The sequence below is a fragment of the Diorhabda carinulata genome, chromosome X, assembly GCF_026250575.1.
Source record: "Diorhabda carinulata isolate Delta chromosome X, icDioCari1.1, whole genome shotgun sequence".
Taxonomy (NCBI): Eukaryota; Metazoa; Arthropoda; class Insecta; order Coleoptera; family Chrysomelidae; genus Diorhabda; species Diorhabda carinulata.
In genome coordinates, this window is record NC_079472.1 from 31,692,649 (window position 1) to 31,719,867 (window position 27,219).

Sequence of the window (27,219 nt, forward strand, 5' to 3'; positions counted from 1 at the left end):
TCTTAAAAGTGATTTACTGATAAAGAAAAATTGAAACTCAATAAGGAAAATTTCGGTATTTTTATAATTTCAAAGGCGGCGATTGGCACATATCGACTCAATCTTGCAATGTCATGTACTTAATTCTGAGAGTCCACTGGCGAACTAAATTTTTTACAAAAAGAGATGCAACTGAATCTATGCATATACTGCAATAAAATTAAAAACTTAATCAAAAGAAACTACTTTCTATATAAAATTAACGAAAATATTCAGGTTATGTTGTTTCTTACATTTGATACTTAATATTTGGCCTTATTGAAAGAGCAAAATATTTTTCTTAATGTATTAATTTTGAACTGGTTGTCTCAGTGTGCTGTACGTCAAATGTCGTCACTATTCAACATTTACTGAATGATTTTTATAACAGGTTGTCGCTTCCTTTCTTTATTTCCAAGCTTAAATATTTCAGTTTTGTATCTATTCGATAGCAATGGAATGACTATTATTAATTAAAAAGCTTCAATCTTTTATTTCCAATGTCTGTAATAAAAGCCATTGTATAAAAATTATATGTGTAAGTGAAATTATTATTCGGGTTTTAGTGAAAATTACATTCTGAGCATTGGTAGCCCTGTGGCATCAATTAACGGTGCTGTAAGATTTATTTTTGACATAATGAGTTGATTGTAATGATTGTCGTTGTTTAGAAGCATATTATCAGTACTTATTAATTTTTATAAGATATAATTTTAATAATCACTTTAAAGAGAGTCGTCTTTTCCTTTCGATTGAATTGAATGGAAACTTGACAATAATTGGAAAAAAATTACAACGTTGTAACGATGTTGCACTGAATTTAGAAGTTTTCAACATTTTTTTATAAAAATGTTTTGTTGTTTGAAATAAAAAAATGCCGATTAAACCTTGTAAAAGGTTTTTAACTGAGGTCAATGTGAAATAAACGTTCTCCTTTCAAACGGAACATCCCTCTGTCAGACGGGTATAGTTTACAGATCTTCGCCGCCTATCATTCTAAGCGGGTAAGAATATCCTTTTTTCGTCTCGTAGACGGATGTTTTCACTACTACGCCGACGTGATGTTATATCCGTCTGTTTCTACTAATGTACATTTCCCCATATCTCGTTTTTTACTGTATTTTTTTCTTTTCTTTTTTATCTATGTAAATTTATTTAGTTTTATTACATATTTTAGTTCTATTTCTTTAATCTTCATATACTTCTCATAAATGTTCAATCAGATATTAGCAGTCTAATTTGTTTTGTAATTTTTATTTCAAAACTATCTTATTGTTTTTTTTTACATCAAATTTAACTGACTTATATTTGAACTGAATTTTTAAACTAAAATTGATGCTACGAAACCTACTTATATCAATCTACTACATACTTTGCTTTTCTTATTGCTCTCCAGACTAACATACTTTTGTTACGAACTCGTCAGCCATATGGACTGTGAAGCCGGTCCTGTTCGATTATGATAAAGTTTGGCGTATGCACTTCTCAGAAAGGCTGTTCACTTTCTTTTATGAGTTATTTAGAGATGCAATTTGTTTATATCATTTTCATATCAACAATTTCTAGGGACAGCTTTTTATTTATTTACTTTCTAAAATAGAATTCTCGAGAAATTCTTTTTGTATAAATACTCGCTTGTTTATGAGGAAGTCTGTGAATAATATCATAGTAAATAGATGAAAATAGTGAAAAGTAGCGAGTAGTTTAGTGTTTAATTCATGGTTTATTGTTTCAGAGTATCAATAAATTCACCTCACAGTTTAAATGTTTAAGAAATAATAAAAATATGACTAAATCAGTAATTTTATGATTAATAAAGTGCTAATTAACAAAAAAAGTGAGTTAGGGTATCCCACTTGACGTTACCATGTCATTTGAGAAGCCGATTAGGTGGTTTGGCTTAGTAAGATGGGGTAAATGAAGGCCATATATGTCTGTGAGACGAATGTTCCTCATAACCTAAAAAATCTTGTTTTGTCTAAAGGGTTGATGTGGGTAAGTATTAATGTAACCCCTTATAGATTCTACTATGAAAAAAAAACACGTGTGTCATAAAAAAATTTAATTACATTTAAAATTTTCACAAAAGTGGATAATTCAACATGACGTCTTGTCTTGCTAATTCCAACAACATAGGATCATCGAAGAACTTATTGATAGAGACATCTTGACTGAGACCTTTACGTCTTCGAGTTTTTATCATAAATTCTCTAGCTAGGTGAGTTGAAGGTTGGGGTTCGAGTGGTCTAATTACGATCGTTTTATCCAATGGATCACCAGGAACAATCTACAACAAACGAAATCAACGGGCAACAAATTTCAATAAAAACTTTCAAAATTTTGTTTTTTGTTAACTTTCAATTAAAATTTAATGAAATGATTTCGTTTTTAGTTTAATTGGAACATTTTACAACACATAAATTGAAAAAGCAATTGAAATCATTCAAAATTTTGTCTTCGGTTAAGTTAGGTGCTAAACTTTGCACTAAAATCTGGTAAAGTTGACAGATATAAGAAAGAATTTACCTGCCAATGATGGAAAACTGATAAACAGAAAGCTTGTCCTTGAGTGTGCGTCCTCAAATCAGTTTCGAATCCGAAACTGTCGATGGCAGGAATGAAAGCTTTGATAGTATAGAGAGGTGAACCGGGTACGGGAGCATCTTGAGTTACGTGACCACTAAAACGAATAAAACAACTATTATACTCTAAAAACTGTCAATTGATAGTGATCCATTGAAAGTTTTATTAAAAAACGAAAATTATTGATAATAAACAAAATGAAAATTATTGTTATGATAAAGGATACACAAAATTTTCATCAAAAACCTGACAAGCTATGAAAGTAATGTTTTTTGAAATAATTATAATTATACACTTACCGCCTTTTTGCCAAAACCGTATAAACAGCGGAAACACAATCTGCTGGAGCTTGTACTTCAACAAACAAATAAGGTTCCATCAACCTAGGAGTAGCCATAAGAAACGCAGAATAAACCACCCTTCTTGCCGTAGGTATAATCTGTCCACCGCCCCTGTGTAATGGTTCATTAGCTATAACTGCGTCCAGTATTTTAAATTTGGTATTTCTAATAGGTTCTTCACATAATGGTCCCTCTCTAGTTCCCCATTGGAATCCTTGTACGATGGAATCTTTTACTGAACTCAAAAGACCTTTGTCCACTTCCGATGGTAGGGTATCGTCAACTAGAATATTGGGACCTGAAATGTTTACAATAAGCAAACAAAATTTGTTGAAATTTTTCATAACACACCCGTATTATCTGGTCCGAACGCCCATATACTTCTAGCTGCTAGTAAATCCCAATCGTATTTCGTCTGAAAAAATTCCCCCAATTTCTTCTTGTTCCAACCGATTTGTACGTTTTCAGTTTCTATATCTTCCGCTAGACCTTTTTCCAATGGTTCCGCTATCATTGTTATTTTATTCTTTTTATTCGGTGTTTCTGCGAAACATTTTAAACTTGAGGTTTCAACGACCGTTTCGCAAAACGCCACCACCGGATCGGCCACTGTAACATAGATAGAAAAATTAAAAAAAAAATTATTTAATTTAGAGAACAGATACTAAAATAGCTAATAGTGATTGATAGAGTAAAGAAATAGTAAAAATACATGAATATATTGAAAATATACTGAGAAAATTGATGTTAAAATAGGGAAATAAATGTACAAAAGTAACTATACACTGAGAAAAATGATACGGAATCACAAAAATGATGGATAGAATAAAGAAATAATACAAATATAAGAATATGTTGAAAATAGAGTGACAGAAAATGAGAAAATAGATGTTAAAATATGTATGAGGGTAAATAAATGGAAAAAAGGTTATTATACACTAAAAAAAAGGTTACACAGAGTCGCAAAAATGATTAATAGAATCAAGAAATAGTAATAAATGGAGAGAAAGTTACTATACACTAAAAAAAATTATACAGAATCACAAAATATACGAATGCGCTGAAAATATTTACCTTTGATGTCTATTTCCGAATACATTTTCCTTAAATCGTGCATTACGCAATCCAGGTATAATTCCCCTGTTCCTAAAACGACGTGTTCTCCACTTTCTTCCACCCTTGTGGTTAATAAAGGGTAGGATTTATTAACTTTTCTAAGACCGTCCAACATTTTTGGTAATTCTGAAGGATTCACAGGTTCAACAGCTATTTTTATTATACTCTGAGTGTTAAATTTCAGAGGTCTGAATATATATAATTCCTCCCCAGCCGATAAGTCCGTTAGGGTCGCAGTTTTTACTATGGATTGATCGATACCTTCAATCAATACCCAATTACCGGCGGGTACTCTATTCAATTCGATTTTATACCTAACAAAACGAAAAATAAATAATTAAATAAATGAATAAATACATTTAGTATTACCTCGATTCGTATATCCATAATCTTCCTATTGTTAATATCCTGGAATCTTCTTCGTCTTGAATCGTATAATTTTCTCCTAATATTCTGACATCTGATCCGGCATGAAGTGTTCCACTCATAACTCTGCCTAAAACTTGGAAAAACGTGCAATCTTCCGTTGGGTACATTTTAGAACTATGTACCTAGAAAATAATTGATTTTATAGACATTTTTAAACACTATTATTTGTTTTTATACCATAAGTATTCCGTCTTGGTCACAATTTATCATATCTTCGTAAACTTTACTTGTACTAGGTCCGGTATAAATGTGATTGATTTTTAATTTCGCGTTATCCAAAGGAGAATTGATGTGCTCCACACACATATTCACGAAACCTTAAAAAACATTTTATTATAAAAAACTGAATTAAATAAAATTGATTGTTACCATTAAAATCTCCTAAAAATTTTTGACAAACGAGTCTCAAAAGTGGTCTTATATTCAATTTCATCTCGTTCTTATTTAGTTTTATTCCTAACTCGTCCAGTACATCGAGTAATGAAGAATCAACGTCACCAACAACTTGGGCGAATATTTTATAGAGTGGTTCTAAAATGAATTCAACGAAGCTTCTTTGGGCTGAATTATGTGGAGCTTTTTTCGTAAATTTTCTCCTGTGGTACAAAAAAAAATCATTTTGGCATAAATTTGAAAGGATAACAGTTGCAAAATGTTCATTTATCACCTCCCAAAAGGGAAAATTGAAATATATAAAACAATAACATACAAATTATAACAAGCTTTAGAATTATAAGAAATAATAAAACAAAAAAAGAAGTGAAAAAAAGAAAAAAGCAAAACAATAAGCAGCTCAAAAAAATGAGAATTTGGGATTAATTTTAGATGTAGACTGAATATATCTGAAAAATACTCACGATTTATTATTAAAATATATATCTCCCCATAACCTCTTGGAAAATTCTTCAATATTAACTTCCCCATAGTATAAACTATAAACATTAGCGAATGATTTCAAAGTAAAACATATTCCGTATTGTGAACTGGCGAAACACACATTTCCCAATACTGGCGATACAATATGAGGATTGGCATCATCGGAATATAACCTGAAATTACAAAATTTTCATTATAACGAATGATAAATTTCAATTAGACCACTTACGTTAATAAACCATTGATTTCTTCAACTATGTGCCTTAATTTATAATAAGCATCTTGGGGAGGTAACTTTAGCTCCAAAATAAGTCTATCAATTTTATTAATGCAAATTGTAATTTGCATTTGCTCTTGTACTGCATGTTTTAGAAGGCGTTCGGTATTTAACATGACCCCTTCAGCAGCATCAACAAATAATACAATACCATCACACAATCTCATAGCAGCTGTTACCTCATCAGAAAAATTAACATGACCTAAAAATAGAAGAAATTTTTAAATGAAATTGTTGATTAAAAAAATACTCGTTCTGAAAAACCACTAGAATTAGAAATAATGGACAAAAAGTTGCAAATCATCTAAAAAAAATCTTTCAACCACATGAAGAACCTACTCCAGAAAGAACTTTCACAGATTGATCAAGATAAAAGTAATTATCGAAATAAAATTTTCCTTTTTGACATAATTACAAGGGAAAAACTATTTGGATTAAGAAATAAAAAATCCATAATTAACAAAGTACATAAAAATGCTGTAAATGCCAGAGATCTGTGCAAAAGTCTAGCATCTTCAGGTGTAGATTCATTCAGCAGATCTTCTAGTATCCTATGACACTCAAAGCAATGTTTGCAGATGATGTAGCAGTGATTTCATCAAATAAAAATCCAATTCAAGAATCAGAAAATCCTCAAAACCACATAATTCCAGTGAAATATCTATACCTCCATCTAGACTATAAACTCACATGGAACGCATGTATGTATGTAGATATTGGGGTGTTATATACACCGCAACTCAACTGATCTTTTGTGTACCCATTTCTTGCTGGGATACTAGGGAACCCAATGTTCATAGCTGATCTGTTAATCTAACCCCTCTAGAAAATAAAAATTGTAATAAACAAAACCATGGATATACTGAAGCTCTGGGGATGTAGCAAGCCTTCAAACACATTCACTTCAACCTAAAACTGTAAAAATTGTGCTAGATGCTCCATGGTAAGTATCAAATTTAATTATCCACAATTACCTAAATATACCAATCATCAAAGATGTCATTAGAACCAATACAAACAAATATAAAGACCTCTGTACAAACAATAGTAACCAACTCTGTTCAATCCCCCACTTCAAAGACTAAAAAGACAATGGCTGGAAGCTTTGTAAGATAAACTTGCAGAGATCCGTACCTGTCACAAGACATTCACCTACATCATACCATTTACTTATTACAGTTATTACTCAATAGAAGTAGATTGTAAATTTGCAATTAAAGAAAAAAAACCATAAACTCACCTGGAGTATCGAATATATTCATAAGATAACTCTTATCTTTTATATCTTGGAGGAGTAATGTTACTGGAATGGATTTGATGGAACATCCCCTTTCTTGTTCAGTAAAAAGAATATCCGTATAACGTAAATTTTTTTCTTCATTATCCTGATAACCTGGATGTGTTTGTTTGATGAGACAATCTACAAAAGTGGTTTTTCCATGATGCAAATGACCAATTAGAGCAACATTTCTTATGAGAGATGTATTATCCATCATATCAGCAAGAAATCTGTAAAAAAATCATCAAAAAAATATGCAAATAGTGATTTAATACTCACTCCATGCTATAAACAGTTTCAGGTAACTCTTGCTCTTTCAACTGAAATTTTTTCTTCTTAACAGGTTCTACTAACGGTACATCTAATGGTTGAGCATCTTCTTCTTGGACAATTGTTTCAACGTCAGGTCCGTAAACTTGAAGTGCTGATGGATAATATTGTTTATCTTCATGTAAAACGATAGCCATTGGTTGTGGTTCATCTTCCATTTGTTCCTCCTAGAAACATAATTATCAGAAGAATTAATTTAATTGAGTTATAATACTAACATCGTATTCTTGTTGATCATCTCCATCGAGTAGTTCTTGTTCTTCTTCCTCTTCATCATCACTATCCAATTCTGGACCTATATAATTACCAAATTCGTCATATAAATCAGCATCCATTCTTTAATCAGCTAAAATAAAAATATCTATAGATATTTGATGAAAATCTCAATTCAAATATTTGTAACTAAAAAGTTTCTTACAGCCTTGACGTTTTAATATACCTTTTTATAATATAACAAATATTGTTATAAAAATTTTTAATCGGCGTTCTTTACTTAGTTAACCTTAAAAAACGTTTGTTTTTCGTAATTCTTCTTTGATGCGAAAGTCCATAGATACATTAAAAACATAGAAAGAGAGTTTTGAATTTATTTAAATTAGTATTCATTTTAATTAAAGTTGAAAAATAGATTATACTTTTGTTATAAGTTTATTATTTTTCAAATCACAAAAATTATTATTAAATTTCGGGTAAAATAGATTTATAAAAGACCTTGCTGAAGATTCTCAAAAAAAGTGAAGTAAAAAAGAAGAAATGTTTACTAATAGAAAGCTAGTTTGTATTAAATTAAATTCATTTTAATTGAAGTTAAAAATAGATAATACTTCTGTTGATACGATAATTATTTTATAAAACTCAAAATCATAATTAAATTTCAGGTAAAATGGATTTATAAAAGAACTTGCTGAAGCTTCTCAAATACACATTGAAATAAAAAAAGAAGAAATATTTTGTTAATAAAACGAAATGTGACATTTGACATTTCTTTCGTGTTCTTTCTTTTGAATGAAAAATCGTGTATAGAATTGTAGCACACGATAATTTCTGTTTAATCCATATACAATCCGTAAGTATTCCTATTGTTTCTAATAATAATTATGTTTATTTGTCCATTACTGTTAGCACTATATTAATAGTTTTTTCACAAATATAAAAAATAACAGCGATGTTTATATTTTAGTTTCAGGATGGCTATCAGACCCGTTTACCGACCTACGATTATTAAAAAAAGAACGAAAAAGTTCATCAGGCATCAATCTGACCGATATGGTAAACTCAAGGTAAATATTTTTTATTATTCTTAAAATATAAGTTACTCATGAAATTGAATTTTTAGCGTAACTGGCGTAAACCTAAGGGTATCGACAACAGAGTCAGAAGACGTTTCAAGGGACAATATTTGATGCCAAATATTGGTTATGGGTCAAACGCTAAGACTAGGCACATGTTACCAACTGGTTTCAGAAAAGTTTTGGTACACAATGTTAAAGTAAGTATAAATACGTTTTTGGTTGAAATTTATTTTGTCGTATTTTTTAAATTCCTACAAAATATTGATTGTTGTTGGTAAATTTGTAGTTAATTTAACTATGATGTAATTGGTAATTTGCGCCTGAATCAGATATGTCGATAATCTTAACTGAGGTTTTAAATATTCAAAAAAATATATATATAATTTTTTTGACTCCTTTTTAAATTCAAGGTGTTTACTTTCTTACAGGAATTAGAAGTGCTGTTGATGCAGAATCGTAAATATTGTGCAGAAATTGCTCATGGAGTATCATCTAAGAAACGTAAAGATATTGTAGAGCGTGCTCAACAATTGAGTATTAGGGTTACTAATGGACATGCTAGATTACGTAGCCAAGAAAATGAGTAAATTAAGCCTTTTGTTTAATAAAAAATGTTAAAAAGAAGCATTTTATTTTATTTTTCTCTTAAATTTTATTACAAAATGTCAATACATTCTTTGTTTGGGAAATTGCTCAATTAGAATGGATTGATAATTAGACTAATGAAAATCAATGGATATTGGAGAAAAATCAAACATCAACATAAATCATATTAATGAAGAGAAGTCTAAGGAAATTGATGGAAATAGAAGGATTATGAAGGAAATTGACAAGAAACTGAAGCAAAATCTATGGACCTAGAAGAAAATTGATGGAAAATCAATGGTAAGCAATGAAAACAACAAAAAATAAGAAGGCAAACGAAAACCAATGAATATTGAAGAAAATTGATAAACAAACTGAAGTAAAACCAATAGAAATTTAGTAAAAACGAGAGAAAGTTGATGAATGCATCTAAGAAATTGCAAATTCAATGGATATTGAAGAACATGATGAGAATATATGGAAATTGATGAAAAAATGGAGAAACGTGATGTAAAATGAAGGATATTGATAAATTGAAGCAAAATCAATGGACATTGAAGAAAATTGAGAAAAATCATTAGTATCAGAAACTACAAAATAATGAGAAAATCAATTAATATTGAAGAAAATTGAAGCAAAATCAATGGTAAGCAATGAAAACTGCGAAAAATAATAAAGCAAATGAAAGTTAGGTAAAAATTCAAGAAAATCAATGGATCTTGAAGAAAAATAAGAAAACTTACTGGCAAACAATGAAAATTGTGGATTATAAATAATTTTGAGGAGAAATCTGAGGTCTGTGCCAAAAGTAAGGTCCACCTATTTCTTAAAAATGGAAAACAATGTTTTCTGCCCCGTTTTCCTCGTGGACATCAGAGCAACCCTCAGCACCTTTTGCGGAAATTCACTCTTCACCTTAAACCTCTGTCCTGCTAGAGAGTGGGGGAACCACTGTGCGTGGCACAACCTCATTTTTGGTACAACCCTCGTATTTATAAAGGTGGAAAAAGTTGAAAAAAAACGCTCCAAAACTGTTAGCACTTTATTCCACACTAATATACATCTCATATATATAAAGGAATTCATTATAATAACTGGTAAATAATTTATTTTTTCTTTTGAATAATATTTTGTATCTTCTGCCACTCCCTATCCAGGTGAGCTTTTTCATTCTTGTCTTTATGCTTTCTCGATCTACGACCATCGGCCATTTTGAGACCGTACTGGAAAGCAGCTTTTGGTAGTGCTTCTTTTTGATTCATATACTCAGAATATTCTTCGGCCGTGTCAAAGTCCCATCTCACAATTGGTCCTTTCTTATTACCAAGATCCATTTTGGAGTAATCTACTTCGTCGTCACTGTCATCTATTGCATCGTTCATCTCTTCCAAACCTACAGATATCCATAAATAGAACGAATTTTTTAAAAAAAATATTTATTTTTCATGTATTATCATTCATACTTTCTTGTCAAGAAATCGATAAAGTAATGCTATAAACTCCTCTACCGGACATAGATCGTAAAGCCCGTCCTGTTGTATTATATTAATATAATGCAAAGTTTGGCGGATGGGCAGGGTACAATTCTTTATATTGTTTTTATAAACTGTTTACAGTAATTTGTGGACGTTTTTATAGTCAATTTTTGAGGTTTATTTATTTTTTTTTGCAAATTAGAGATTTTGAACATTCTGCATATTATTATAGTGCATATAAATATCTGTAGTAGGCAGTGAATAATCCGATGTCGTAGTGAACACATCGTAATAGTAAAAGATATTTCCCATATTATTTTTTTTTGTAAATACGAGGTAAAAATAATGATTTAAAAGAAAAATTCATTTAAATCAGACAATTTTTCGATTTTCTAGACCCCTAAAACATTTGAGTCCACTGTTTCCCATATTTTTTCCATAAATCCTCCATGAAAACAAAGATTTGAACAAAAATTTATTGAAATTGAACCATTGTTCGATTTTCTAGATCCAACAAACAAGGGGAGCACCATAGTAGTACAATTAAAAACATACAACCATATAAAATCTTCAAGTAAAGTATTTCCTATATATATTTTCCATAAATTCGCTATGAAGATAAAGATTTGAAAGAAAAATTCAAATTCAATTGGTTTTTCAAACTGAAAAAAAGAGGGTGTTCCATGATAGTATAAAATTACCTAACATTTCATTTGTAGATTAACAAAAAAACTTCATTTGATGCTTTACAAAAAAGTTATGAACAATTATATCTAAAGAAGTGCATTAAGGACAACTTTTAAAGTCATAAAAACCATATGAAATCTTCTAGTGGGGTATTTCCTATATTTTTTCCATAATACCACCATAAAAATACAGGTTCCAAAGAAAAATTTATCAAAACCAGATAATTTTCCGGTTTTTTAGACTTAAAAAACCAGTGGACGATGATAGTATAAAATCACCAACTTACCTGGATAACATTCTGCATACCCTTCTGGTTCTTGTTGCAATTTATTCAAGATTTCAGCTGATTTATTCACTCTATATGTAGGAGCAGCATTATCAACAGGTTCGTTATCATGTTTATCAAAGTAAGCATGCCTTTTTCTATCATGATCACGATGTCTACTGCTTTTTGTAGAGGGTACATAATCACCAATATCACCATATATTGAGTCATCTTGATGGGAACGTTTGTGACTTTTCTTCCCTTCGTTCTCTTCTAGATCATAATCTTTAGAATTTTCAGGCATACCTTTCTTTGATTTCTTATTTTTACGGTTACCTAAATGGAAATTTAACAAAAATAAATCAGATTCAATATTGAAGATAATTAAAATATCTTACTTTGTCTTAAATAGCTCAAAATTTGCGTCAATTTATTTATAACTATATCATTTGTTGTGACTGTAGTTGTTAGCTCAAACGAAGGCATATCAGCTACTGATCTTATCAAAGTAGTTGGAATATCACTTTCAGCCTCGTCATCTGAAATAAAAATGACTTTCTTCCTATTTTTTAACAATTTTATAAAATAATTAGATACCTAAATCAATAACATATGCCATTCTACCAGGAATGAATAACTCTGATCTTTCAATGTGTCTGGATTTCAAAACATTCACTGTATAATAAATGGATCTTCCAATTTTCGTTTTAAATTTCAATTCTTCTTCCTCCTTCTTCTGTGCATCTTTTCTTTCTTTTTCCTTTTCTTCCAAAGTCTTTGTAGCAAGTCTCTCCATTTCTTGTTCCTGTTCCATTTCGATTTGTTGGATTTCACTTCTTACTTTCTGGAGTAAAGCATAATCCAGCCCTTTTACCAAGTGAGTATGTTCCATGTCTCCTCCCAAGAATTTTGATTCTTGAATCATTTGCCTTCTTCGTTCGGCTGCATCATATCCAGATTTAAGATCCGGCGCTACGGCTCTATAAGCTTGAGCGGTTGTGATAGGATCATCTGCTTGGTAATCAGGATTAACTCCCGATCTTCTCTCGCTAGCTCTGTCACGATACTTCTCAGCTAGTTCTGCCATTTTATTATCCTCCTGTTTTTTAAGTTTTGCATAAAAACTTTTCTTTTTACGACGAGCTTCTGATTTATCTTCGATTTTAGGAGGAGGCATGGAATTTGGATTATTCATTGCTTCCTTTACAGAACCAGGAGCTGCTGGGGTATGTGAAGGATTTGATCTAGGAGTCATTAATAATTTTCGAAAATCGTCGTTCGTAAGACGTTGAGACATCGGTGTTTCGGCCATTTTTATGAATTTACTTGTAAAACTCTCAGTGATGAAATTTTCTTGTACAAGAAAATGTTTATCAATATTCTATAAAACTGATACAAGTAAACGTCAATTTTGACAATGTCAAATTAACATTCTTCTTCTTTTTATTCAACAATAATACTAAATTTAGTAATAGAAATGTATCTATTCCTTTGTTGAAAATTACTAGATCGATGAAAAAATATTTTTTAATTGTTATTCACCAAGAAATAACTATTTTGTAGACAGTTCATGCAAATGATCCATCATCAAATTAATTTTTTATGTTGTATTTGAAGCATTAAGATGGGCTTTCCAGCAAAAATAGGATTGAAGTATACGAAAATCATCCATTGGAGATATTCTTTGAAATGTTTTCTCTTTAATTGATAAAAAGGCCGAAGCAGTTAATCTCGATTGTATTTAGTACTTTAATAGAGATTTGTTGGTTTTAAAATGAAAATACGTATATTTATAATTTATTTTCAAAACATAAATCAATATAATAATGTACATTTTTTCAAATTGTCTTTGGAAACGCTTACTTTTACTACAGGTATAGTTTCAAAACAAACACCTGAAAGAAATAAACTTAAAATACCAAAATTAGACTTAAAATACAGTTTATTTATAAAAAAATATATCCATTGAGTGAATAATATCCTCTGGTAGTAAATTATTCATCACTTTCTTCCTCGTCACTAAAATATTCGCTTTTTTTGATTTTTTTTCTGGGAACATTCACTGCATTAACATCTGCTTCATCGTACTTTCCAGTAGCGACTTTATATCTATAACTTTCTAATTCAACTTTTTCATGCTAAAAATAGATTTTCTTAATAATTACGGCTTAATTACTGTAATTAATCATACTTCTAGAGCAATAGCAGCACTTAGAGATTCGTCATCTTCAAATACTGGCTCATCTTCTTCATTCATATCTGCATCTTCATCTGTACTATCAAAATATTCCTGCTGTTCCTATAAAAGTTTGCATGGAGTATATGAATTTAAAAATTATTTTCTTACCTTTGTTAACTTCTGCATAGATGGATCTTTCTTTTTTCTTTTTCTAACTTTTTTTGGAGGTGGTTCACGATCTCCCAGCAAATTTTTATCACATCTGTAGCTCAAATGTCCGTATTCTCCACATTCATAACATTTCGTCTTATTTGGATATTCCTGCAAACATTAATTTCATTATAATCTATTGCCCAAGAGTTTTTGTGTACTGCTACTTTTCTTCTAATAAATTCCTTAGATCTACCATTGTCAACAGCGATGCTCGCTTTCAACGTTCGTCCAAACATCTACAATAAAAACAAAAATTTCAAGGAATTAAAAAAATTAATAATTTAGTTACCTCTTTCATGTTTGTTTCTTGTACACAAACAAGGGCATCCTCAGGTTTTAAGAACAATATAAAAGCGACACCTTTACTTCGTCGCGATTCACGATCTTTTAAAATTGTAACTCTACGAATAAGAAAGTGGTTTTGGTTATTGCAAATTTGAGAAAAAGTGAATATTTTATTTTGTATTTACTTCACTATTTTCCCATGTTTTTCGAATAATTTGTGTAGATCATTATTCTTCAAATCGAATGGTAAGTTCGAAATGTATACAGTACTTTTACTAGGAATCAAACCACCACTCATTTTTTTTAAATATAATTATATCTGATAGATTTTTAATCTTTCTTCACATACATAACACACAAAATCTTCGAAAACATTAAAAAGTACTATATAATGAGTTTTGTATTTGTAGGTTATTGTATAAAAATATTGTGTGCTACACCATAGATAAAATAAAAGTTGTTGGTTAATGTTGAGGTCTTCCAAAGAGATTGTATTAAATTGATTTAATCAAAAATATTAATTTTTATAAAAATATTCAATAGTTTTAATAAAGAATAGATCGATATATAACTAATGGGAAAAATAAGTGGTTGAATCCATCAAGTAAAAAAGACCAATTGTTAAAAGAAAGAGTAACAAATTGACATCTAAAAAAAATTGTTTGTTGTGTATGTCAATTATGTTGACAAAATTTAGAAGTAAAAAAATTACGTATGAAGGATAGATTTAAAACAACAAAACGTTTGCTTGTAGTAGCATTTTTTTTACTTTTTATTTGGACATGCAAACAAATATTTGGAGAATAAAATAATTATAATTGTATAATAGTTAGACTAGCTTTAAACATGTCCAAGCACAAAGTTTCGTATTTTTTTAATCCGGACGTAGGCAACTTTCATTATGGTACTGGGCATCCCATGAAACCTCATAGGCTATCTGTTATTCACAGCTTAGTGATGAATTATGGTCTCAACAAACACATGCAAATATACAGACCTTACAAAGCTAGTGCACACGATATGTGCAGGTTCCATTCGGATGAATATATCGGTATTTTATTTTGTAATCCATACATTTTGTTACCTATACAACATTTTTTTTTAGATTTTCTTCAAAAAGTTACACCACAAAATATTCAAGCTTTCACAAAACATCTCAGCCATTATAATGTAGGTGATGATTGTCCTGTTTTCTATGGGTTGTTTGATTTTTGTTCGATGTATACAGGGGCTTCGTTGGAAGGAGCAATGAAACTTAATTATAACGAGTGTGATATCGCGATAAATTGGTCTGGTAAAATTATTTTGTTTGATTTATTTAGAATGTAGTGAAATATTTGTTCTCATAGGGGGATTACATCATGCGAAAAAATTTGAAGCATCAGGCTTCTGTTATGTTAATGATATTGTGATAGCGATATTAGAATTGCTAAAATATCACCCTAGGGTGTTATATATAGATATTGACGTTCATCATGGAGATGGAGTACAAGAAGCATTCTATCTTACAGATAGAGTTATGACTGTTAGTTTCCATAAGTATGGGAACTATTTTTTCCCAGGTGATTTTTTTCAGGAATTATGTGTTTATTAGTGTTGATAGTCTATTTTTTATACAGGAACTGGGGACATGTATGAAATAGGTGCTGAAAGTGGGCGTTATTATTCTGTAAACGTACCATTGAAAGAAGGTATTGATGATGCTAGTTACTGGCAGGTTTTTAAACCTGTTATATCGGCTGTAATGGATTTTTATCAACCTTCCGCAATAGTTTTACAATGTGGAGCTGATTCACTAGCTATGGATAGGTAAGTACTTCTTCAAATGATATTTTTTCTGAATTGAATTGAAAATTTGAAATTATGCAATTTATTCCAAAAAACCATATTGTACTCTTTAAGATTTACAAAACTGTAAAACAGGGTAAGATTATCTTTGGATATTTGTAGAAATAGCGTGGAATAACTTTTTTTACTTAATTTGCATAGCTAAAGACATACTGTATATAAGGTGTAATCGATAAAATGGATAATCTGTTTTAATTTGCAAAAAAGTTAGTAGGAATTGACAGATGCTTGATGTACAAGGGATGTACTTTTTTCTTGTTATTATTTTTATTGATTGCTCTTTAATTAGCACATACAGTATATTTGCTGCAATTGTTTAACTGTATTTTTTTCATTTATAGAACTAACACATTTTTTGTTATACGGGGGGTGATCTAATTTTTGTTTGTCATTATTTTTCTTGGTTGCACATTATTTGGCATATACTGTATATTTAGGCTAATCGTTTGAATGTTTACTCGAAATATACTGTATATTTGATGTAATCGTTTACAAAAACATTAATTGCAATAAAGTTCGTAGAAATTGACAAATGCTACTTGTACAAGGCATGTACTAATTTTTTCTTTCTATCATTCATTTCGTGACATACTGTAAATTTGGTCTAATCGTTTTGCTGTATACTCAACTTCCATTAATAAAAAAATCATCCAAACTGGCATTATTCTGTTATACAGAGGTGTACCAAGTTTTGAATTGTTATTTTTCTAGATTCCATTTATTTGGTGCACACTGTATAATATATTGTAATATTCAACTTTTGCCTATATAATTGGATATTTATCAAACTAGAAATTGTATTTAGAAAAATATTTTAAGGTATTGAATTGATTATAAAAGCCTCATACAACAAGAGGGAAAGAAGTTGACAGACTAATTTTAGAAAAACGACCAAATGTCCAATAGAATGTTATAAATCTTGTTTTTTGGTATAAATATTTGGAAATTTGGTATAGTACAGTGAGATCATTCTATAGGACAAAAGAAAAAAGATGGATATTCAAAAATTTTTTAGGTTAGGATGTTTTTCTTTGAGTACTAAGGGGCATGGCGAATGCGTAAAGTTTGTAAAAAATTTGAATGTGCCTACATTAGTTGTTGGAGGAGGTGGTTATACACTGAGAAATGTAGCTCGTTGTTGGACGTACGAAACTTCTTTATTGGTGGATGAGCAAATTTCAAATGAATTACCGTTTACTGAATATTTGGAATTTTTCGCACCCGATTTTACCCTACATCCCGACGTTGTTACTCGTCAAGAAAACGCCAATAGTAAACATTATTTAGAAGCCATAACAAAGTGAGTGTATTCAATAACATGTATAATCTCCCTTTACTGGTTAATTCTCGTTCAAGGTATACCTTCGATAATTTAAAGATGTGTCAGCATTCTCCTAGTGTTCAAATGCATGATGTACCAGGTCCGGCTCTAACGGAAGACGAGAAAATGAAGGAAGAAGAAGATCCGGACGTTAGAATAAGTCAAGATTTAGAAGATAAAATGGTGGAAGCTAAAAACGAATTTTATGATGGGGATAAGGATAATGATAAAGACGATGTTAAATCTTAAGTTTTAATTTTATATTGAGTGAAATGTTTTTTTTTTAAATAAGGAAAATGATCCATTTGATTAAATAACTTATAAATTGATGAGTTTTTTTCAACTGTCATCATAAATCAAGTAAATTTATAGAATTCCAAGGTAAGTAAAACTCCAATGTCCATTTTCTGATCTCTCAAACAAACTTATGTTTAGGGAAACTTTTTCTTTATCGGACTTTTCTACTACTCCAGTTCATTCAGAGAAAAATGTTTAATCATACAAGACATAATGAAAAAGACAGTAAATGTAGTAAATTATCAAAATTAAAAACTGAAATTTCTAAAAAAATTTATTATTTTTCTCTTTAATTCAAATGTAGTCAGCTTTTTCTTCAAATTTGTCTATGTAAATCGCACATCATTAAATTTGGATGAAAATTGGTTATATAATAAGTTTGTCAACAAAAAAATAATTATACACTATGTTTAATTAAAAACATTCCACCCCTTAAAACCCTACAGCATTCCTAAAGTCAAGAAGATTTTTATTTTAGATGTAAACTTATTAAACAATTAAATATTTGTTCATTATTTGTTGCAAATGCAACCCCACTTTATAAGTTTCAAAAATAGCTAGTTTATTTATTATATTTCACCTTCCATTAACCACATACCTTTTGAAGTTACCAATGAGTTAACAAAAAAATTTTAATGAGAAGTAAATATGAAGTTTACGTTGTTTAAAAACATAACCTAAAGACAAAAGTCTTCTCTTTTTTTAATTAATACATGGCTTTCCGGAAACTACCATCGAATTAATCTGATCAAGATCTGAATATTCGGAAAGTAATCAGCATCACGTTCATTATTATTCAGAAACTGATCGAAGTAACCGTGCTACAACCATAAAACCTTTCAACCCATGTATACAAGTTGGTATGTAAACAATCAGTTGATGGACTTAATTTATTCTTGTTTTTGTACGTTGATCCGCAATCAGGTGATTGATCTGATCCACGATGATAGTTTCCGAAAAACTCTGAGTTAAATAGAATTATAAATCTGTGATAGACAGGAGATTTAGAAATAAATTCAATAGAAATGAAATTATTTGTGATCATAAACTAAGCAATTGAGTGATTATAATGAGGTTAACGGATAACAATCAGCTGATGTATCTGATCTACGATCGTATTTTCTGTAAAGTTAATTAAAATTATTTGTGATTGGTAGATTTAGATATCAATTTTGATAGTAGTGGGATTATTTGTGATAATAAACGAAACACGTGAATGATAATAGTGATGTTAATAGAAGTAAAGGTATATTTTTTGATAAAAAACAAAGTAAAATACGTATTTTTATTAAAAATAGTTTATTTCGTACATAAAATTATAAAAAGAACTTTAGAACATAACTTAAAAGTGTTGTCCTCTTAGGTACCATGACATAAAAATTATCACATTATTTTGATCCCTTAGTATCCCAAGTTTAAAACCTATAAAATGAAATATTTAACAAAATAATCAAATTTATTTACATAACAGTCTATTTTTGAATTACATTCAGCAGCAAGTTCTTCTAAGTTTACTTTTTTCTGAAATTTTATTTTTCAAATCTTGTTTGATGTTAACAATGTCGTATTTTCTTTCAACGATATAATTAGTAGAGTAACTATGATCAAAATTGCTGGAATAAGAAAAATTAGGATTTTTAACTGCTTTTTGTTTGTTAGGATCTAAAAACTTTTTGACCAAAGACTGAGTGGCGAAGCTCATTGTAGAACTTTCGCTGCTAGTTTTCTTCTTAATCTGCATCTGCTCTTCGCAAGTGTGATTTTTGACGTGTTTTCGTAAGCTGCTAGGATCGGTGTATTTTTTTGGACAACCCACGACTTGACAGGCGTAAGGTTTCTGAATAAACAAATTATCAATAGTAAGAGGAAGTATACCTAAAGAGAGGTTATGTAAAATAAATTCGAATAAATTTCTCACCGTATCAAAATGCGTCCTTTGGTGTTTAGCTCTATCTGAACTATTCGAGAAGCTTTTTGGACACGTCGAAAACTGGCACACGTACGGTCGTTCTCCGGTGTGACTTCTTTGATGAATTTTCAGATTCTCCAAACGTGAAAATGCCTTATTGCATCCTTTAAACTGAATAAAAAAGAAACATATACATAATTTAAAATTCTTGTTTTAGACAAGTGACGGATGCTGTAGCTGAATAATTTAACTAAATGCCAGAATCAACTGATGCTATTTTAAAATGGCCGCCGTGAGGTAAACAAATACTAGTGACATAAATGTAGTTTGTGAACTTATTTGTTGAATTTTCGACCACCTTATTATTACTTTACCTTATTATTACCAGTTTTTACAACAATTACATTGGAAACTTGTAGAAATGAACAGGATTCACACTAAAGCTCTTTTAATCTTATAAAAAAGGGTCAACTCCACCTGAAGCTACCATTGGGTTACCACTTTGCAACCTTGAAAAGTATTTATTCGTGTTTGATAAACTTGAACGCTACCAGAGCGGAAACTAAAGTCCAAAAATTTTTCGTAATTTAAACATAAAATAAATACTAGTGTTCTTAATTTTGTTAATTGATTGACTGACTAAAAAAATGCGAAAATACTCAATTTCAACTATATTATTTCCATTTAAACAAACTTAAAAATGCAATAAAAAAACAATTGTTTACCCCACGACCGCCATTATAACGTAGATAAGTTTACTTAGATTGCCTAATAATGTAAAGTTCATTGAACTACTAATTCAATAACTTTGTTCGCGGGTCGAATTTAGGAACGATTCAGAATTAGTTGGTAACCAAGGTAGAATAGGTGTAATTCTTTATTAAGAACCTATTCAGAATTTATCACGAACAATGAAAAACCGAACCTAACTAAAATTTCTTTAAGTCATTCCTAAACAATAATTAACGGAATCGATATGACCATCGAACACGGAACTGTTATTAATAATACAGAACACAACTAACCGTGACAAATAATTGTTAAAGTGCGCCTGTGATTGGTCTTTAAACTGATTCGGATTCAATACCCACGAACAAAGCTATATAAGTGATCAATGAATCGATTGTTTTAAAACAGCTGATCTTGACAGTCTGCCATTTTGCTTATGGAACATTTAGGTTTGAACATGAATCCATTGTTTTCATTTAATTGGAATAAAAAAGTATCTCTTGAACATTAACGAATTTTGGAAGTTATCAAAGGATAATTATATTTCTAAGTGTATGAATAATTTAGCTTTGAAGTAATTTTCGGGATGTTTGTGTTTTGTTTATATTTGTGTTTATAGGTAAAAATATTTATACGGTTAAAAGTGTTTTTAGTGAAAGTAATAACTTCTAATCGTTTTCATTATGGAAAAGAGTGATTAGTATCAGGTATTAAGTTGGAAATAGAAGTCAGATATGAAGTTAGGTTAAAAATCCTTTTCAATTTTTGTATATACGACTCGTAGTTATTATAATGGCAAACTAATTGAGATTAACAGATACCTGGATGAAATTTAAAAACGTTCAAAAGTCTCCAAGCTTACAAGAATAATGAATTTGATTTACTACTTGTTCATGCAAAACAGATGAAAAACAATTTTTTTATTGCAGGAAGGGTACGATTTTGTATTTTTAGAATAAAGGTGAGCATGTTATGGTTAATATTCTTTTGAAATGCATATTTTTTTAAAGCAATGCTCCACCATTCGTGCCGAAAAATGTTTTCAACACACTGTAATTTATTTTTTTTTGTACACATTCGAAAATATGGACATTTTAATGAATGAAGAAAAAGGAGTTTTCTATGCATTGAATAGTATAGAATAGAAGAAATCCCTCCTCTATACCCTCCATAATTACAACAAGAAGTATCGTCAAAAACATAACCTCGAAAGTCCTCCCTATATATTAAACATTCCTATGTTACTTAAGTCTCATTTGTTTTTATATGAATAGATTATTTAATTTAATAAATTTCAAATAAAATGACATCATAATATGTGCGAAACGATGAATGGGAAACGTTTTTAATCTGCCATTCAACAAATGTTTTTGGCAAGGCAAAAAATCATTTCCGCAATTTTTTCACACAACGTGATAAATTGGCCATAACCCTTTACGCGAGTATCAAATTCGAAAGTTCATTGGCAAGAACCGTTGAAAAAAAAATACAAAACGGCATCATAACACATGTTGAATAGAAATCAACAGTCTTTTTACCAGAAGCGGCGGTGATATGGGTCTTCCTTTTAGAAGTAGGGCAATCATAACACCGAAAAAAAAGTTGTGCTTAATTTTACAAAACAAAATACATGAATTCGAGTTTTAATTTAGTACCTTACAAAAAAACAATAAACCTATTTAACATAGTTGCCAGGTGTATCAACAACAAAATGTTGTCATAAAAATTGTTAACTTTTAATTAATATAATAGACAAAGTGGTAATATTTCCGTTTCCCTTGAAAATATATCATAATTTTATTCCAAATATTAAGTTTTACAAAATACAATAATTTCTCAATAAAAACGAATTGAATTAATACATCCGGCAACAACGCTTTTATGATTTTCTTCACGTGAAAGAGTTGGCGGTACGTCAAACAAAGTGACGCCATCTTAATAAAAAGACGATAGAGAATCTGATGTGGTTTGAAATAGTTTCAAAGTGCAGTTTATTCTCGATTTTGTTTGAATGTTTAAATAAAATCAGTGTTTAATTCACATATGAGTGTGTTCTACCACTGTCTTCATATGATAAAATAAAACAACACCTGGTTTAATTTAATGTGTAGTGTGGAAAGGGTGAAAAAATAAATCGTCTGCATACACGCAAGTAATTTAAAATATTTATTTTATATTGGTGGGTTTATAAGAAAAACATTAACCCACTGCACTATAGATGGTTGTTTATTATTTATTATATCTAGACTAAATTGTTTTAAATCAAATAATTCGATAATATTGTTATTACAGACGTTCTTTAAGGTTAATTTATTTACGTATAGCTACAGTGGGTATCAAAATTATTCATTTCTGTAAAGTACGACATATTGATTGTATTATTTGTTTTTATAGTTGAAAATGTTATATAATATAAATAATTTTATTAAATTTGCATTTTAATAGATAAATTGTGTTGTATTAAAAGTTGATACTAAATTTTAGATTTCAAATTAAAACAACTTACTGGACATTCATTAGGTTTTTCTCCACTGTGGACTCTCATATGTATTAATAACTTGTATCTGGCATTGAAAGGTTTCGTTTTCCTTGGACAATTAGACCAATAACAAGTAAATTCTTCTCCTGAAATATTTAACTAGTCAATTTCATCAAAATCACATTTTCACGACATTGTGACCTTGAAATAATCATTTTTTTTTCTCCTACTTCCCCATTCAACTTGTTACATTTCACTCTATACTATAAATGTGAAGATTCCCGCCAAGGACGTTTTCCTCCTGGAATTATTTTTCTTTCGCGGTAGAAGGTTAATTGACGGGAAAATTTAGTATAAATTAGGTGGGTCAAGTTAATAAGTTTTAGTGTAATTGTGAGTGTTGGTGTAGTTGTAGTGTAAACAGTGTGTTCAGTATTAATATCACCAGCGGTTCCAAAAATTTCAAGTTAGTTGTTTTTTCCCAATTATTTTTTTACCCCTAGATATCGTGTTTATTCATAGGCGTGTCATTAAGATCAAAAACCATTTATTATATTAATTAATATGGGGATGAAACGCTATTTTTTTACCGTTTGCTATGTAAAATAATAATTACCTCTTTTCAATTCCACGTGGCATTTTTCGATGTGTTTCACGAGAAGCGATTGAGATTCATAAAACTGATAACAATTTTCCCATTTACATTGAACATTGAGGGTACTACTCACTTCTTCGTAAACGTTGTCATCAATTTCTTTAGCATATTTCTGGAAATAAAATATATCACCAGATTTTCGCAACACTGTTTCCATAGATGGCGCTGCCATTGTCAAAACCATATATAACAAAATTATAATTAAATTTACGTGTTTCCAATGATTGAAAACTGTCAAGGATCTCTATTGATTTTCATTCGTAAAACAATATCTCCTATTATTTCTTGCGCTAATAATTTTTGTTTGTAAGCCATTTTTAACCATACACACAAAAAAACAAATATCTGTACTAAAAATTACGTAAATAATTTTTATTCGTAACGTCTGGACATGAGCTATAACGCTTATGTGTAAGAGAGAGAACTTCTTTTCTACTCTCTCCTTTCAAGAAATTAATGGTCCCTGCGCTTGCGATGTCATGTGGTCACGAAAATGTAAACAAAAAACCAGACTTGCATTTTATTGCGTTGTATTTTACTTAAACACTGTCATTTGACTCGTCTCTTTTAGTAATTTCATTATTTATGTATATAAATCTTATTTCCTTTATACAACTTATATAATTTGATAATATATGTCTTAATAGTGAATTTAGTAACATTGTTCGATCATTTGAACAGACCACTGTTTCGCGCACTTCTGTCATTGGAGCCGCCATTAAATTCTTAGCTCGAGGTCAAGTGATTCCAATACTTTAATGTTATTGTTCTAGCAGCGCCTTCGTGGTGCTATTCACAACTAATGTTGTGAATGTTAATAGTAGTTTTATGATCTGTATACAATGTTGCCAAGTTTAATTTTAATACGGAAATGTTTGAAATTTTTTATTATATCAATTCTTATTGTTATGAAAAATGATTTACTTACCCTTTTATTGATTGAAGAGGTAGGATTTGAGGCGCTCAGGAGAGGATCGTCATTTAATAGAGCTTCGCTTTGTGTTAAAACCATTTGGTTATCTCTATGAATGTCGAAATAGGGGGTAGGTTCTTGTATAGTACTGTTATCAATGAACTGTATCGAACATTTTGAACCTAATAAATGACCAAAGTCACAATTGGCGCCAGTTGAATCCTGAAAGTAATTTTTTTCTATACAAAAATTTTTAAATTGAAATTTTTTCCTTCATACATTGCCTACGGTTCTAAATATAAAATCTACTTCATCTGTTCGTATAAACTCTTGGGATTTTATTAAATAAAATGACAAAGAAAAAAAAATTCATTCAATACAATAAGCTACAAATACACAATGTTTCGAATTATTTTTGGAAGTATTCCACTTTTAATGTTTCTAGTTATTTTTGAGCAACCCCTGTAAAAATTAGTTAACAATTTCTGATAAAATATAGCACAGAACAACTACAGTGATTTGATAGATACAGTGTGGCCACATGAGAATGTCCGTTGTTTAATCCAAACTACGACACAAAATATATTATTTTCGAATTTTTTTCAGTTAAAAATACTTTAGAGCCCTTTGAAAATTTTAAATGAAGTATTTGAGAATATAAATTACGATTTTATGAGAAAAAAATGCTAAATCAGTCGAGTTTGGGTTCAAAATGGTGGCCACTCCCATGTGGCCACACTGTATCTATAAAGCCATTTTAAGAACAACTGTTGCATAGCGGCATCTAGTAGTATGACTTTAAATACATTGTTATTTATATTTATGTCTTTGCTATTTAAATAGAAAAATCGACCAAGAAATGTTGTATCTACGAGGGATGTCTGTCTATACACTTTTTCAACACTTTCAAATAGTAGTTGCCGTTTTTCTCTTTAAAATGGGCGTTAACGTGTACGATAATATTCTAAACTGATGAAAATCTCCTGCAAGTGACTAAATAATCCTCCAATGCATTCGCAAATATATTTCTGAACTTATTAAGTGTTGATATCTTCAGATTAAGATCGGAAACTTATCAAACATCCCTCGTAAATTCAATTATGATTATTCCTCATTGCTTTAATATTTACTTCATTACGCCATCTAGTGTTTATTTGTATGACATAATAATAATATTAGAATCTATATATTTACCTGGTTTATATATTCCAAATCGTTGGTTGTGGTTTTTCGTAAAAAATTATTAAAATTTACGTTATTCTTAATAGTATCAACCGGTGGTAAAAAACCATGACATTCGTAGTCACTAACACTATTTTCTTCTGTTTTCAAACCATCCATAACAAAAGCACCATCGATTATATCTCCACTGAAATCGATACTTTCGAAACCAATACACGTTTCATTGATTTTGTCGCCGTGGAAAGGAGGCGGGACATAAAACTGAGAAAATTCACCGCGCGTTACCGGTTCACCGAACGAACTTTCCGTAGTAAACGTTTCTGTATCGAAACTTTCTTCGATCTCTGTGGTTTTAGTTACATTTTGATCGAAATCGATTGCGAAATCATCGAAATCGAAATTTATGTCTATTTCGCTGTTCGGCGTGCTCGCAGGTGTCATATCGGAATTCGAAATCAAATAATCTATGAGATAATCGTCGCCTACTTGGTCCGGGTAATTTATATCTGTGGTTTCCGGTATAGGATCATCGAAAGTCGAGAGAATGTCGGTTTTTGATAGATTTTGAGCTTCGTAAAACGCCAAATTGAACTTTTCCATTAATTCAGATTGCGATAAGTGATTTATCGGATCGTATAACTGATCTGTCATGTCGTACGTTTTTAATAACATCTAAAATGAATACATTTTAATGATAATCGATTGATATCGATTTTTATATAATTTTTAAGCTTTCTGCAATCTGTTTCTTTATGTGATTTAGAAACATATTACAATAATGAAACTAAATTCGGATCGTATAAAATTAAATTGAATTTTATTTTACTTGAAGGACTTTGAAAAGTATCTAGATTTTATAGGGATGAAATATTTAAGTTTATTTTTCATTTACGAAAACTGAGGTATGTATAGAATTTAGTATCAAATTCTTACAATTGAATAAAATGGCTAGAAGTGAATGAAGAACTAACTGAAAAAATCGTAAAAATTACTCATTTGTGGGTGTATAAATTATAATTTTACCCCCTTTCAAATAACAAGAATATATAAAGTATAATTCGATACCAAAATGATGAGAAACGATATAAAATTTGTTTGAATATTATAAATATGAATATATTGATAAATATAATCATCATATTATTATAAAGAAATATTTCAATAAATTTTTTACTTATTTATTAGACACACACGTGGGAACGTTTGTATTTGTTCAAATATTAAATAAGTTAACGATTATATAATTTAATACCTACTTACTCTTAAAGATTCACCAACACAAACAAAAATAAACTTCGAAAATTATTCACAAGCCGTTCAATTAAAATTGTCCGTATCGAAATCGGTAAAATCAATTTGTCAAAAAATCTGCTGACGCCGTTAACTCTAATGAGCTCACATCAAGTGATACCATCAAAATATCATAACTAAATTAATATGACATCTCGAAGTGTTATAATTTTAAACCCCATGAGATTCCGATAGAAAATAAAAAATCGTTCGGATATAATCGTCGATTTTCGTCGAGAAGCTTTTAGAGCTTTGATGATAATAGGCCAGTCAATGAATGTTATTAATTTTAATTCAATTTAATCAAACTATAGACTATAAAACCAATAATACATTGCAGAATCAAATAAATATTTTACTGTATTT

At 29.9% G+C, this 27,219-nt stretch overlaps 6 protein-coding genes and 1 long non-coding RNA gene across 9 annotated transcripts; 3 read left to right on the top strand and 4 right to left on the bottom strand.

Moving 5' to 3' along the window:
• The first annotated feature begins 656 nt into the window (after positions 1-656).
• LOC130901020 (uncharacterized) lies at positions 657-2,399 on the top strand. Its single transcript, XR_009060237.1, has 2 exons — positions 657-1,022; positions 1,754-2,399. It is a non-coding gene; the product is annotated as an uncharacterized LOC130901020 (long non-coding RNA).
• LOC130901019 (116 kDa U5 small nuclear ribonucleoprotein component) lies at positions 2,066-8,125 on the bottom strand. 3 transcript variants are annotated; one of them, XM_057812068.1, is made up of 14 exons: positions 7,689-8,125; positions 7,468-7,595; positions 7,199-7,416; positions 6,881-7,149; positions 5,593-5,842; positions 5,345-5,536; positions 4,857-5,083; positions 4,665-4,804; positions 4,428-4,609; positions 4,017-4,372; positions 3,294-3,551; positions 2,901-3,240; positions 2,545-2,698; positions 2,066-2,305 (listed from the first exon to the last, which is right to left on the bottom strand). In XM_057812068.1, the coding sequence occupies exons 2-14, from the start codon at positions 7,582-7,584 to the stop codon at positions 2,099-2,101; spliced, it is 2,910 nt and encodes a 969-aa protein (XP_057668051.1). In that variant the 5' UTR covers positions 7,585-7,595; positions 7,689-8,125; the 3' UTR covers positions 2,066-2,098. The 3 variants fall into 3 exon arrangements, with proteins under 3 accessions (XP_057668051.1, XP_057668052.1, XP_057668053.1); XM_057812069.1 differs by having other exon boundaries at positions 7,668-7,779; XM_057812070.1 differs by having other exon boundaries at positions 7,468-7,610; positions 7,689-7,774.
• A 79-nt stretch (positions 8,126-8,204) lies between these two features.
• LOC130901696 (60S ribosomal protein L32) lies at positions 8,205-9,165 on the top strand. Its single transcript, XM_057813232.1, has 4 exons — positions 8,205-8,315; positions 8,430-8,529; positions 8,586-8,738; positions 8,970-9,165. Exons 2-4 carry the CDS (start codon positions 8,437-8,439, stop codon positions 9,126-9,128), a joined length of 405 nt encoding a protein of 134 aa, XP_057669215.1. The 5' UTR covers positions 8,205-8,315; positions 8,430-8,436; the 3' UTR covers positions 9,129-9,165.
• A 990-nt stretch (positions 9,166-10,155) lies between these two features.
• On the bottom strand, positions 10,156-12,980 carry LOC130901695 (protein Red). Its single transcript, XM_057813231.1, has 4 exons — positions 12,151-12,980; positions 11,952-12,092; positions 11,575-11,889; positions 10,156-10,519 (listed from the first exon to the last, which is right to left on the bottom strand). The coding sequence occupies exons 1-4, from the start codon at positions 12,863-12,865 to the stop codon at positions 10,233-10,235; spliced, it is 1,458 nt and encodes a 485-aa protein (XP_057669214.1). The 5' UTR covers positions 12,866-12,980; the 3' UTR covers positions 10,156-10,232.
• Positions 12,981-13,477: 497 nt separating this feature from the next.
• On the bottom strand, positions 13,478-14,626 carry LOC130901080 (zinc finger CCHC-type and RNA-binding motif-containing protein 1-like). The gene is made up of 6 exons (XM_057812168.1): positions 14,416-14,626; positions 14,235-14,346; positions 14,110-14,181; positions 13,901-14,053; positions 13,745-13,852; positions 13,478-13,691 (listed from the first exon to the last, which is right to left on the bottom strand). Exons 1-6 carry the CDS (start codon positions 14,526-14,528, stop codon positions 13,548-13,550), a joined length of 702 nt encoding a protein of 233 aa, XP_057668151.1. The 5' UTR covers positions 14,529-14,626; the 3' UTR covers positions 13,478-13,547.
• A 250-nt stretch (positions 14,627-14,876) lies between these two features.
• On the top strand, positions 14,877-17,728 carry LOC130900622 (histone deacetylase 3). Its single transcript, XM_057811343.1, has 6 exons — positions 14,877-15,281; positions 15,336-15,524; positions 15,580-15,792; positions 15,850-16,039; positions 17,094-17,378; positions 17,435-17,728. The coding sequence occupies exons 1-6, from the start codon at positions 15,077-15,079 to the stop codon at positions 17,646-17,648; spliced, it is 1,296 nt and encodes a 431-aa protein (XP_057667326.1). The 5' UTR covers positions 14,877-15,076; the 3' UTR covers positions 17,649-17,728.
• A 1,377-nt stretch (positions 17,729-19,105) lies between these two features.
• Positions 19,106-26,061, bottom strand: LOC130900785 (zinc finger protein GLI1-like). Its single transcript, XM_057811655.1, has 6 exons — positions 25,576-26,061; positions 24,397-24,603; positions 23,430-23,580; positions 22,841-22,959; positions 19,615-19,776; positions 19,106-19,533 (listed from the first exon to the last, which is right to left on the bottom strand). The coding sequence occupies exons 1-6, from the start codon at positions 26,002-26,004 to the stop codon at positions 19,186-19,188; spliced, it is 1,416 nt and encodes a 471-aa protein (XP_057667638.1). The 5' UTR covers positions 26,005-26,061; the 3' UTR covers positions 19,106-19,185.
• Positions 26,062-27,219: the final 1,158 nt, after the last annotated feature.